The sequence below is a fragment of the Oncorhynchus kisutch genome, linkage group LG30, assembly GCF_002021735.2.
Source record: "Oncorhynchus kisutch isolate 150728-3 linkage group LG30, Okis_V2, whole genome shotgun sequence".
Classification (NCBI taxonomy): Eukaryota; Metazoa; Chordata; class Actinopteri; order Salmoniformes; family Salmonidae; genus Oncorhynchus; species Oncorhynchus kisutch.
In genome coordinates this window covers 21,358,827-21,372,570 of record NC_034203.2, presented here as the reverse complement: position 1 = coordinate 21,372,570, position 13,744 = coordinate 21,358,827, and the positions used below count along the sequence as shown (strand labels likewise).

Sequence of the window (13,744 nt, the reverse complement as noted above, 5' to 3'; positions counted from 1 at the left end):
AGTGCATGACAAAGTATTTGAAAGACCTTGAATTTGTATGCTACTTGCTCAGCCCAAATGAAAGAAAATAACCTGCAATTGAAATTATGCGCGCATCATTTGCTTCCCTGACAGATCCTGACCCGGGACAATATTTTGTTCATTTTATTTGGGCCAGTAGCTTTCGGTTGGCACTTGTCCGGTGTGCCATTGGCATCTTTACCAGAATGTCAAGCCCTAGACATCCCTGTGGTCGCCTGACACCAGGTATTTGTGCTCTATCCAGCTGTTCAAATGTGCTACAATAAAATATGTTTATTGTTAAATCGCCAACAGGAGGGTCATCTGGTTATGATGAAACGCAAGATCAAGAATCCCCATGAAAAAGGGGGATCATAATTTTTTTTATCACTATCAGAGCCCAGTCAGATGTAAAGGATGGGTATCCGAGGCAGCAACGGCATACCTGACATTTTAAATAATGACCCAGTCTTGTTCATAGGGGAGGGACCAGTTTCTTCTGATCTGATGACATATGTTTATAACCTACAATACGAGTTCGGATACAATACGTTAATCAAATACCTGGCCAGAATTATCTGAACACTTGCCGTTTGAATAGTTCAGTGCAATATTCCATTATAAACAATGAGTTACTGCATTAGCTACAACGTTGAAACTATTTAATTAAAGTAACTTTGTTTTTACTGGTACCTAGCTACTACAAATGTTGGTCTGTTTACCCCACGCGTTTCACTTTCCGTGATGACGTTAGTTAGCTTATTTTAGCTTGCTAAACTAGCTGACCAACTAGCTCACGTTAACGTTAGTTACGAAACGGACACATACTGAGTGGCAGGCTTCATCCGCCAACGTTAACGTTACCTAGCTAGCAAACTTCGCATGCTGGCAGAGCTAGCCAGAGTTCTTACCTTGTCGTTTGTCATGAAGATGATGAGATGTTGGACTCTTCAACAACAACTTGATGAAATGACAGGCCAAACTCAGTTACTTCCATCTCATTGCAATAGTTTGCAGGCCAGTCGGTCTACTCACCATGCACGAGCTAGTAGCGGCCAGTTGGCTAACTTGCTTGTAGTTAGCTGGTCTCGGTAACGTTAGTTTAGTTTGTCAACAAGAGAAGATGAGAAGCTAGTTAACGGTAGCCACTCCACTTTGCTAACAAACGAGAAGTTACGCAGCCAACGCCGAAGTAACTCTTAACTACACGAATTATAGCTTACCTCAAATCGTAATGTAAACTCGCGGTACCACCATATGTGGCATTTGTTTTCTCATTAAAACACAATCGCAGTGGTTAAAGATAGTTCAGTCGTTTGACAGCTCTGCTACGCAGTGTTGACTGGCTCCCCTAAGAGCCAATTTATGCTTGATCCGAAAATGTGGTCGGAGGCCATATGGATGGTGTGACGCAATTTTGCGGAGTACCCAGAGACACACAGAAGCACATATTGAGCTCTGTGCCGCATCGCTGTGCGCCTCTTAAATGTTTTAACATTGTGGATGGGTCCGCATTGACATGATTGGTTGACGGTCGGTGAAGGCGGGAGGTCCTGTACAACCTAAACATAAACTCACTTTCTTGACAACTTCCTTCACAACAGCTCTGCGCTTATCTGCGAAGCGCAAGAGGTATGAATGACCATATCACCGTAATGCTGCACGGTCAGTGCAGACAGCCGATTGACCATGTACCGCCTTTAACACGCCCACTAAAACTGCGATCCCCTTTTTCACGTCCAGATTGACAGCTGAGGCTTCCATTCAGGGACAAGAATGCAACACACTAATGTTTTTGTTTTTGATGGGGTGTGTGTAATGTACAATATTTGACTGTGTTAACTCGAATATTGATGGTAGTTTGAACGTATATAATAATTTCACCAGCTGTGAATACTAATTTACCTCTACTATGCATTGACTCTAGAAGTCTACAGTTATTTCACATTTCACACTACTAATTTACAACACTCATCACATAATGTGGTACAGGGTACACCTCTAAATATATTTTGGTCAAACGAAATCAATTGTTATTCCACAGATTGCATAATGTTGTCAAATAATTCCCATGTTATTCTGAGTGAAATATTCGATTCGTTTTCTACTGTAGCTTGAAAACTCAAATATGGACATTGGCTGTCATCTCGTGGAGGAACATGGAACTGAATGTATAGGGAAGGGAAAACGAACCAATCAGAAACAATGAACGAACAACTCTTGACTTCCGTAGCGACTAGCGAACCTGCGAGAACGTTGAGGTTCAGCGCATCAGCCAAATGAATCGTATAGCAAAAGGGCTCATTGTTCTGTAATATAATCGGCTACAGAATGGAAGATGATGGCATGGACTATAACATTGTGTTTCCAGATGCATTGATCTCGGGTGAGCACTTTATCTAGCCTTGCTTAGGCTAGCTAACAACACTAATCTAGCTAACGTTAGCTGTCAGACAGACCCATGAGCTATTTAGACAACGTTAACGTGGGCACTGGCAGGTTTGTCCATAATTCAATTATAGCTGAATTGGACTGACTCAAAGACTGCTTGCTAGCTAGCTAAATTCGTTTTCCTGGTTATGCAGTTAGTTTACTTAACAGATAACTGATTTGTTTTTCTCCTTTTAGAAAGACACTGGCATGGAACAAAGGAACCAGTTGTCATACTGCTGGGATGGGCTGGTTGCAGAGACAAACATCTTGCCAAGTACAGCTCCATTTATAACGAACAGGTTGGCGTAAAAATTATTATTGTGGTGGTAAATGTCCCCTGTCATTTCAATAAATTATTATTCTACTTCATTATTCATGTGTGACTTACCTTTCCCCCTCTTTGTTCCAGGGTTGTGTCACTATTTGCTATACTGCGCCCTTGAAGACAGTATTCGTCTCTGAATCATTTGGCTACAAGGAGCTGAGTAATACTGCCCACAAACTACTTGAGATACTCTATGATTACGAGGTGGAAAACAGCCCTATATTTTTCCACGTGTTCAGCAATGGGGGATTCATGCTGTACCGCTACATTGTTGAGCTCTTGCACAGTCATAAACAGTTCAGTACCCTATGTATAGTTGGGACTGTGGTGGACAGTGCCCCAGGCAGTGGAAATGTGAGGGGGGCATTACGGGCTCTTACAGCCACTCTGGGACCCAAAATCAATGTGATGTTGAGGTGTGTTCTCTTGGCACTGTTTGCTGTAACTGTTTTCCTGCTTAGGGTGGTTCTGTACCCCATAACCAAGTACATCCACAAGAACCACTACGATGCCATCCGGGAGCACCCTCCTACCTGGCCCCAGCTGTACCTGTACTCCAGAGCTGATCGAGTGATTCGGTACAGTGATGTTGAGCTCATGGTCAAGACTCTAAAGGAGAAAGGGGTGTCTGTGGAAAGTTTTGACTTCAAAACCCCTGCCCACGTGAGCCATTTCCGTGACTTTCCAGAGGAGTACTCCAAGAGATGCCTGGATTTCCTGACCAACTGCATGAAGGATTCAACAGTGCAAATAAAAAAGCGACACTTGATCCAGCATTGAAAGCACACTAATTAATGTTTCTCAAAAGTCTGTGGCACTTTTTTTTGTGTGATTCTACTGTAATGTTACACATGTATAAATATGTACTTGGAAATCTGCAGCTCCACTGCACATCTTATTTCAAATGCTTAAGTTTTAAGAGTTGAAGACAATTAAGCAAAAATAGACAAGTGATAACCAAAGTGCCAGTGCTGTGAATTTTGATTGGTACTATTTGTGAATCTTTAATCCAGTGGTTGATATTTCAAAAGAATGTGATTGACTAAGAATGTATGTACTTACTAAACACGTGTTTAACTATTGTGCCTTCTATAAATTAAAGAAGCGTTATGTCAACATTTGCATTTCTTTTGGTCTACTTGTTTGAAAATGCGGAACCTTGGATTACTCTGGAAGATGAACTATTACAGTTAGCAATGGCCATTACATGAATTAAGTTTCTTGTGAAATTATAGGGTTGAACACATGATTACAATTCAATAACACTTCGCAGTTGTAGTAAAGCAGTGCAGCATTCTTATTTCCTATACTGTAAATACATTATTTCTGATGTGACAATCTGTATGATGCTGCGATTGGGGAAGGACCCGTTCCACTCAACCCAGCAAAGCAGATTGTGCATGGCTACCTTTGGCCTTGTCTAAACTTAGCCTTTGCCTCGCCAGACATCAGTGATAGTTTGAAGAGCAGTGCTCTAAGTTGGTCAGGTAGAGATGATTATTGAATTATTCTGAATGTCAAATTTCACATTTTGGAGAGAGGCATGGGCATTTGTCTCTACAGAAAGCTCACCCTGGCACATCAAACATCATTTATATCCACTCAAAGGAGAAGGGAAAAGTTTACACATCTGCAGACACAGATGAACAAAGCTTATTGGAGTACATACTAGATCATTTTTGTTAGTTGGGTGGCTGCATGGCTCACATTGCCAAATGGTTGTTTTGGGAATGTTTTCCAGAGATGCAGACTCTTCCTGCTGATCTGATTTAAACCTAACTGCCTCCCTGACTTTAAGAGATGAAGAGCAAACATGAATAACCATTTGGATGGTGTTGCCCAATTAATGAACGTCTGAATAGCAATATTACAAAAGACAGAAAATAATGAATTACTGAGGTGATTTGTGGATAAACTATTGGCCTACGTTGTGACAATACAGACTCATACACACTGTCCCCTAATAGCAAGGATGTGCCAAATACACAAACATCAAAAGGAGTGTGTGTGATCTGTGTTCTTTATCTTCTTTGTGGATGTTTATTTCCTTTAGCTTGGATGACCTGAATATGTCTGCCTTATGGAGGGATTTATTCTAATGAAATCTAAAATCTTTGATTAAGTGTTTTGGTTCAAATGGTTTTGTCTCTAGCATCAATCAGCTGATGCTAATGGGGTTAAGTTGACACTAAAATGTGTTTAAAAAAAATAAACAATAGCTTGGTTGAAATGGGAAACATCATCAACCACCGGACTTTTTGAAGCAGAAGAAGGTCAGGAGTCAGCTTATGTTAGCTAGCAAATTCATGGAACACCGTTTGTGTCTTTTGCGTGTCAAAAAAGACACAGGTCAAATAACACTATTTGGGATTCTGCGAGATTTAGGTTATTTTTCTACTTACCCAGAGTCAAATGAACTCATGAATACCATTTTTATTTCTCTGCGTGCAGTTTGGAGATTATTGGAGTTAGCATATCGTTAGCTTAGCACAATTGTTGGAAGTCTCCTGGTACAGTAGCCAGCAGATCGCAAAGTTGCATCTGTCTCAATGGTGCGCTTACAGACGCCATAATGAAACAAACACAATGTTGTGACGCCAACGGCAAAGTGAATGACAAATTGGATAAAATCTTGTTTCTTATGATTATCAGTAAAATAAACAAATATATACAATCTAGATGACTACGTATTGCCTTGTAAGACTATAAATGACTAACCACCCCACCCAGCTTTGTAGTAGTTAGAATGTCTATTTCCATGTTTTTGAGAGGAGCTGGCTACTGTGGGAGACTTCCAGTAATTGTGCTAAGCTAACAATATGCTTACTTCAATAATCTCAATCAGAAATTGGCTTTGACAAAGTACCCAAACAAGGCCAAAGGGAGAAGGAGAGCGATGAGCAGCCGCAGCAAGCCCATGTGATTCCATGTCTATGTATATAGGGCAGCAGCCTCTAAGGTGCAGGGTTGAGTAACCAGGTGGTAGCCGGCTAGTGATGCCAAGCCCAGCAGCTAGCTCCACGTGTTAAGCTTACCCACCCTTCAACAGGTGCTGCCAGGATAATGGATCCACAGCCCCCTCCACTGACTGTTCTTGACCATCTTGGAAGAGAGGAGCCAGCACAGGTTAGCCTATAATCCTACCCTAGCTGCAGGTTTTCTGTCCCAAAACATTCTATTTGACTTTGATTTTGGCCTTTACTACTATTGCCCATAGAAACGCATTGAATGATGGATTCATGAATGGCAAAACAGACAGTCAAAAAGTGTTTCATAAGGAATAAGACGTTGATGTGTCTGTCCTATATCTAGGATATATAAGAAAGCTCAGAAGTTTTTTTGGACACATATTTAACATTATTTTATTTGTTGGCACCAAACTACCTCCATACTTTTCTTTCTTTCTACCAGTTCAGGGTTACCTTCAGAGGAGTCCCATGACACTTGTGGGGGATGTAGCAAAACTGCAAAAATCTGTTCATAAAAATCTCATCGTTCATAGAGTGGTCGTATTAATTTGTAGGCCAAAACGTTTGGACACTCACAGATGTTTTCATGAGAAGACCGATTTTCGGGATGTCTCATTGTCTGACAAACACCACTGTAGCTCGGCCACCTTCTACAGCAGATGCGGAAGGCCTACATAGATACATCAAAGCTGGGACCGAGAGACTGAAAAACAGCTTCTATCTCAAGGCCATCAGACTGTTAAACAGCCATCACTAGCCGGCTACCACCTGGTTACTCAACCCTGCACCTTAGAGGCTGCTGCCCTATATACATAGACATGGAATCACATGCCACTTTAATAATGGAATACTAGGCACTTTAATAATGTTATATACTGCTTTACTCATCTCATATTTATAAACTGTATTCTATTTTAGTGAATGCCACTCCGACATTGCTTGTCCTAATATTTATATATTTCTTAATTCCATTCTTTTAATTTTAGATTTGTATGTATTGTTGTGTATTGTTAAATACCTCTGCACTGTTGGAACACAAGCATTTCACTACGCCCGCAATAACATCTGCTAAATACGTATGTGATCAATGACATTTGATTTGATTTGATAGGCGGATCCGGTGGATTGAGATGCAGCCCATGCAACAACATTTTTTTTTATCTCTAGCTAAAACTGACAGATTTTTATGAGGATGCATCAATAGACTCGTATTAATAGAAACTGGCTCATAGGAAGATAGCGGCTGGAAAGCTTGGTTACTGCAGATGTGGCATTTTGTTTCCTATAGTAGGCTACGATTTGCTTTACTGTGTACCTTTCCAAATCATGTCCATTCAATTGCATTTACCACAGCTGGACTCCAATAAAGTTGTAGAAACATCTTGAGGATGATCAATGAAAACAGGCTGCACCTGAGCTCAATTTCGAGTCTCATTGCAAAGGCTCTGAATACTTATGTAAATGAGGTATTTCTGTTTTTCTAAAAAACAGTTTTTGCTTTGTCATTATGGTGTATTGTGTGTAGATTGATAAGGAAAAACTTTATTAAATCAATTTTATAATAAGGCTGTAATGTAATAACATTTGGAAAAAGTAAAGGGTCTAAATACTTTCCGAATGGACTGACCTAACAGTATTCATACTGACACAACAGTATTCATACTGACCTAACAGTATTCATACTGACCTAACAGTATTCTTACTGACACAACAGTATTCATACTGACCTAACAGTATTCATACTGACACAACAGTATTCATACTGACACAACAGTATTCATACTGACACAACAGTATTCATACTGACACAACAGTATTCATACTGATCTAACAGTATTCATACTGACACAACGGTATTCATACTGATCTAACAGTATTCATACTGATCTAACAGTATTCATACTGACACAACAGTATTCATACTGACACAACAGTATTCATACTGATACAACAGTATTCATACTGATCTAACAGTATTCATACTGATCTAACAGTATTCATACTGACACAACGGTATTCATACTGACCTAACAGTATTCATACTGACCTAACAATATTCATACTGACCTAACAGTATTCATACTGACACAACAGTATTCATACTGATACAACAGTATTCATACTGACCCAACAGTATTCATACTGACACAACAGTATTCATACTGATACAACAGTATTCCTACTGACACAACAGTATTCACCTGCAAGTGTAGAGAATCCAAACCCAATCCCCGTCCCCACAGGAGGCCTTTTGGTAGGCCGTCATTGTAAATAAGAATTTGTTCTAAACTGACTTGCCTAGTTAAATAAAGGTTAAATAAAAATAAATAAATAAACTGGGTTCTACAGTTTGAACACCTGCTGTGTCTGTGTCCAACAGTACTTTATACTGATCTAAAAGTATTTTATATTGATCAAACAATATTTTACACTGAACTAACAGTATTTTAAACTGATCCAAAAGTATTTACACTGATCCAACAGTCTTCACCTGCAAGTGTAGAGAAACCAATCCCTATTTATATACTGCCCCAACAGTATTTTCACGTGATTGTAGGAAAACCAATCCTTACTATTAGACACCTCTGTGCTCCCATTGATCAATATTAACTGGCCAGATGAATTATTATAGGAAAACATAGAAAAGTATTGAACCCTAACATTTTGTGGATGAAGAGGGAAAGAGCTCTTTCACCATTAAAGGCTTGGCTGGAAAACAGTCCCTCTTACCTTCTTAATTGTGGCCAGAGGTATGTCTGGGTCCCAGCTGAGTGAAACGGGCCAAAAAGTCAAGTCGCTCTCATCCGTGTTACGACACCAAATGTTGTTGATAATTAGATCCAAAGATTAAGGCAGAGACTGTTTAATTGTATAATAGAAAAATCTGCATACGAGCAGCTGGCAGGTAGATCCATCTCTGATCGCAGTCAGGGAAGGAGCTTGAACAGTAAATGGTTACATGTTCCTTATATGGTGGGAGGTGATAATATAATCATATTGTTACACAACAGTTATTTTATACAGGCAACCGTTCCAGAACACAATGACATTTTGTTAGGGTGCAGTGATAATAGGAGTCTATGAAATGCATCAGTCTAACACAGAGCAATAGCATAACCCTTGAGAAGTTACAACAGCCATTACCAATTCTACCACAACATCTCTGTAACTCTGAATTTCCATGATACGGATTGAATAGAGCCCTAGGTTGGGTGAGAGCCGGGCAAAGCGCTAAAGATCTTTGCTTGTGTTAGCCTTGATGCAAATCTGCCCACTCTTGCTTCACCAGTCCATTTCTCAGCATTTCTGTTAATACACATTGACATTTTACTACTGTGTGTGCAGCTTGTTACTTCCTCTTAATTTCACTGCTCTCACTGTGCCTGGACTTTGCAGTCTCCCTGTTCAAGTCCTCCTTCAGAGACTGGTTACCTGCCTACAGAGGACAAGTGTCAGGCAGATTCGCCCGCAATACACACTCCCTATTCCACAGGCTAGGACACCCTTTGAGTATCTCCACACATATATGTAAATACTGTCACATGACTGTCATGTGCACCAATATTGAGTTATATTAAATGAAGTTTCCTTTGAAGTTGGAATCCTTAACGGTGAGGATTCCTCATCCGTTTTGCAATATAACAACAACAAAGATGTTACTGCATCAACAAACAGTTTTTCCCCTCAGACATCATTGCACAAGCGATAGAACACCACGTTGCACGACGCTCACCTCCACTTCGTCAACAATAACAATGGCGGTGGGACTGACAGTGGCTCTATTTCCCCTACTGCGGATTCTATCTTTAATATAAACCACATGTAAAATTCAATACATCTGATTATATATATGAATAAAGACTTGCTTACATCCCTCAGTGCACCCTCTGTGATTTCTAGGAAGATTTTAACCCACTTAACCCCAGTTAAGATTATTATTATTGTCACGCCCCGGCCATAGAGAGGCTTTTTATTCTCTATTTTGGTTAGGCCAGTGTGTGACTAGGTTGGGCATTCTATGTTATTTTGCTATATTTTGTATTTCTTTGTTTTTGGCTGGGTGTGGTTCTCAATCAGGGACAGCTGTCTGTCGTTGTCTCTGATTAAGAACCATACTTAGGTAGCCTTTTCCCACCTGTGTTTTGTGGGCAATTATTTTTCCGTGTGTGTTTGTGGGCACTGCGGTTGCGCCACGGTCTTTGCTGTTTACCTGTTTTTTTGTTTTTTTGGTTGTTTCACTTTCATTAAAAGATGTGGAACTACATGCACGCTGCGCCTTGGTTGATTATTGACAGGGAGTTTGAGGATAGCGAGCGTGACAATTATTTATTTAATGTGATTTATTTACATATGTCCCTCATGACAAGGTCAACACTGTTACGTGAACTGAACTCTCATTTTAATATGGTGAAACTATTGCTTTTATTTTTTGTCAAAAGAAACATTGAGCTTCTAGTGTAAAAGCAGGTGAGCTGGTTCTAATCTTTGTTCATTTTCTGGTGTTTTATGGTGGAAAACTGAGCGGGTCGAGCATAACGTCAACCCTTTTACCGATAGGTAGACAATTTCAAATTTTCATTCAATTGCCCCTCCCTGTTGCACACAACAAGCTTCCATTCCCCCTTTACAGTCAACCCTTTTTTGTATTTAACCTCTTGAGATTGGAAAACATTTCTTTATTAAATTGTAATCTTTACGACAGAATGTTAAGATTTGGTGAAATACCAAGTTGCACTACCCAAAAAGGTACTCAATTGGTGGAATGACCCACATATTATAAAACACTTTCCTCAATAGATATTATTACTTGGGAGAAGCAGTCAGACATCAGTGCCTACCCCATGCAATCCAAGCTGGATGTTGCTCTAGAACTCTGATCTGGAGCGGTGCTCACATATTGGTCCTTGTGTGTGGGAGATGTACGCAGAGATTGGTACTCCAAGGGCAGGAACTATGGCAGATGTGCAGAGAAGATTATAGATTATGATTAGAACTGCGCTGCATTGGAAGAGGAGTTATACAATTGTTTTGTTGCCTATGGAGTGATACTGCTGCCTTTATTGCCTCTGCAGAAGGTTGAAGTTAGTAAGCAATGTTCTTTCTATCCCAAGGGCAGGAACTGTGGCAGATGCCTGATATTCAAAAAATGCATTTGAGTTGTGCCGGCCCGGGCTTATGGTTTGGTTTGCACAACATTGTAGCCTATAGACCAACACGTGGCTATTGCGGTGTGTGAGAGAGGTGTGGTGAGAGAGGTGCTCGCCTGTATCTCTCACAGAACTAGAATGACATTCCCTTTCTCGCTCTGCTCTGACAGACACGAGCCTGCAGCTTTCGTCTCTCCAGCATTTCACTTCATTTATTTCCTTTTATAAACTGGGTGGTTCGAGTCCTGAATGCTGATTGGCTGACAGCTGTGGTATATTTGAATGTATACCATGGGCAAGACAAAATATAAAATTGTACTGCTCTAATTACATTGGTAACCAGTTTATAATCGCAATAAGGCACCTTGGGGGCTTGTGGTATATATCCAATATACCACGGCTAAAGGCTGTGTCCAGGCACTCCGCGTCGCGGATAAGAACAGCCCTTAGCCGTGGTATATTGGCCATATACCACACCTCCTCAGGCCTTATTGCTTAAATAGAATCGTAGCTGCGAGAAGATTGCTGGAGGTGCCGCAGCAACCCTGAAAATGTTTAATATATTTACCTAAGTTATATATGTCTGTTCAGAAATAAAGGAAATAATTCAGAAGACTACACCAGCCGTAGGCCTATAATTTAACCACAGAGGATCAATAACTTGTAAAAAAAATATTTTAGCTGTCGATTCTGTGTAGCCCAATCACAAGCCATGCTTACAGTTGGGCACACACGGCAAATCTGTCAGTGAACAGACAGCATGCAGCCAAAACAGGCCAAAATTTCAAATGCAATCGTGGGAAAACACAGATTGGAAAGCAAATGGCTCCTGCTGAAAAGAGAAAACAAATCTGCCTGTAGGCTACCAAATATGTTATCAACTTCCAAATAGGCCTATTGAGTGAACAGCATTGTTTTCCATAGTAAAACAAGAGAGAGATTTTTTGACACAAGGGCATCAGCCATTGCAGGTGAGTGAGCTGCGCATCATTGGGTGAGTCAGTGTAACTGGGAAGCTTTTTTACACTATAATTTCCTCCTCATATTGTACAATATGTGTCTCCACACACACCTACTGTAGGTCTAGGCTATTAATGGATTCAAGACAAGGTCATTTTTGATTGATCACAGATTCTCAGTGTGTCAATGTACAATTGCCTGTAATTTCCATAATTTGTGAGGTATTACATTTTTTTTTGTCTAAAGTCTCCAGTCATCTAAAAGGATGTAGAATTGCATGAAATGCATTTATAAAAAGCCTAAATTTGCCTGGACCATAGACTACAAACCTTTTTACCCATGTGTGCACACCTCTCCTCTACTGCTCTATGCCAGTACGCAGAAGTAACGCTAATGCATGCTAACTTTATTATAAAGGTGATAATCTTTTCGTTCCGGAACATCAGAGCCCCCCAGGTCAGGTCAGGTTTTAGTTTTTGGGGGGGCCAATATGAAAAGTGGTTTTCAAGCTTTTCTTTCTAATAGGGTTTTCAAGATTCTGAATCTGACGGGTCACATTGAGATTGACTTTATCATTTACAGGTAGATTCAGCAAGTTGACGTGGCCACGAGCAGCACCGCAGACAATAGGCGTGTCTGAGTGGTAAGGCTAAAGCAACCGACTGTAGATAAAAGTCGAGGAGTGAAATAGGGGGAGGTGCATCTGCGACAGCCGAAAGTCGGACACTGGTTTTCTAACAGCAAGGCCCACATCAACATGGCAGGTCATCATTCTAAATAATAATTTGTTCATAATTGACTTAACTGTATAAATAAAGGTGAAATGAAATACAATACATGTTTTTTTATAATGTTGAAATAAATATGTACAGGTAGCTACCAAAATAAAGTAAACACCAACATAAAGTGTCTTAATAGGGCGTTGGGCCACCACGAGCCAGAACAGCTTCAAATCATCTTAGCATAGATTCTGCAAGTGTCTGGACCTCTTTTGGAGGGATGCCCCACCATTCTTCCACAAGAAAAGCTGTCTAAGGCACCGATCCAGAATCTCTCATAAATGTTAAATTGGGTTAAGATCTGGTGACTGAGAGCCATGGAATATGGTTTACATCATTTTTATGCTCATCAAACCAGTCGATGACAACTCAAGCCCTGTGGATGGGGGCATTGTCATTCTATGGGGGGCATAGCCATGGTAGCCAAAATAATGGCCTGCCCAGCATTTTTATACATGACTCTAAGCAGGATGGGATGTTAATTGATTAACTCAGGAACCACACCTGTGTGGAAGCACCTGCTTTCAATACACTTTTTATCCTTCATTTACTCAAGTGTTTCCATTATTTTGGCAGTTACCTGTATCTAACCCCATATCACATACTCACAAACTGAAATCATAATATAATATTAGGTGTGTACACATTGTACAATCAGTTACTGAGAGAGAGCCTCAAATATCAAATGTATTTGTATATATCCACTGTACACATTAATCACGACAAATTGGTTCCTGTTTCAGTCATGTCTTTGGTCACATTTGTGTGGGTCAAACAAAAACAACCATATGATTGGTTGACAAAAGAGCCTCTCACAATGCAGGCGATGGCTGCAGGATGAAGTTGGTGAAGAGCAATTGCAGAAACTTGCAGTTGACTGCAGTCAAAACTTCTTGACCTTTGATCACATGATTTTTGTAATGCTACTACAAGTCCGACTATTTTTAATCCCCAGAATGCAACACCCTTGAAAGGCAATGACGAATGCATGTGCACGGGTGTGCTTCACACTGCTACAACGTGGTACCTACAGGACCAAAGCATCAGAGAAGTTTAGTCTCGCTTTTCAACGCTCCTCGTTGTTGCAGAAATTGACCCACTAGAAGTCAGTGATAAAGGGAAACTGGTTGA

At 40.3% G+C, this 13,744-nt stretch overlaps 2 protein-coding genes across 3 annotated transcripts in view; one reads left to right on the top strand and one right to left on the bottom strand.

The window, feature by feature from the left end:
- Positions 1-1,337, bottom strand: part of LOC109874598 (dual specificity testis-specific protein kinase 2) — a 35,180-nt gene extending 33,843 nt beyond the window's left edge. The window contains exons 1-2 of one of the 2 annotated variants that reach the window (XM_020466583.2): positions 1,224-1,337; positions 912-1,082 (exon numbers count right to left, since the gene is read on the bottom strand). The gene's annotated coding sequence lies outside the window, so the exon portion shown is untranslated. The remainder of the gene's footprint in view (positions 1-911; positions 1,083-1,223) is intronic. The other variant, XM_031809655.1, reaches the window with a different exon arrangement.
- tmem53 (transmembrane protein 53) lies at positions 813-3,876 on the top strand. Its single transcript, XM_020466582.2, has 3 exons — positions 813-2,386; positions 2,629-2,732; positions 2,843-3,876. Exons 1-3 carry the CDS (start codon positions 2,332-2,334, stop codon positions 3,536-3,538), a joined length of 855 nt encoding a protein of 284 aa, XP_020322171.1. The 5' UTR covers positions 813-2,331; the 3' UTR covers positions 3,539-3,876.
- The last annotated feature ends 9,868 nt before the right edge of the window (positions 3,877-13,744 follow it).

What these genes read in the sequence shown, in the direction of transcription:
- tmem53 (XM_020466582.2), top strand. Translation starts at nt 2,332, where the DNA reads ATGGAAGATGATGGCATGGACTATAACATTGTGTTTCCAGATGCATTG. An exon ending in TCCAGATGCATTGATCTCGG is followed by an intron (nt 2,387 to 2,628) that starts GTGAGCACTTTA and finishes TTCTCCTTTTAG; the next exon opens with AAAGACACTGGCATGGAACA. An exon ending in GCTCCATTTATAACGAACAG is followed by an intron (nt 2,733 to 2,842) that starts GTTGGCGTAAAA and finishes TCTTTGTTCCAG; the next exon opens with GGTTGTGTCACTATTTGCTA.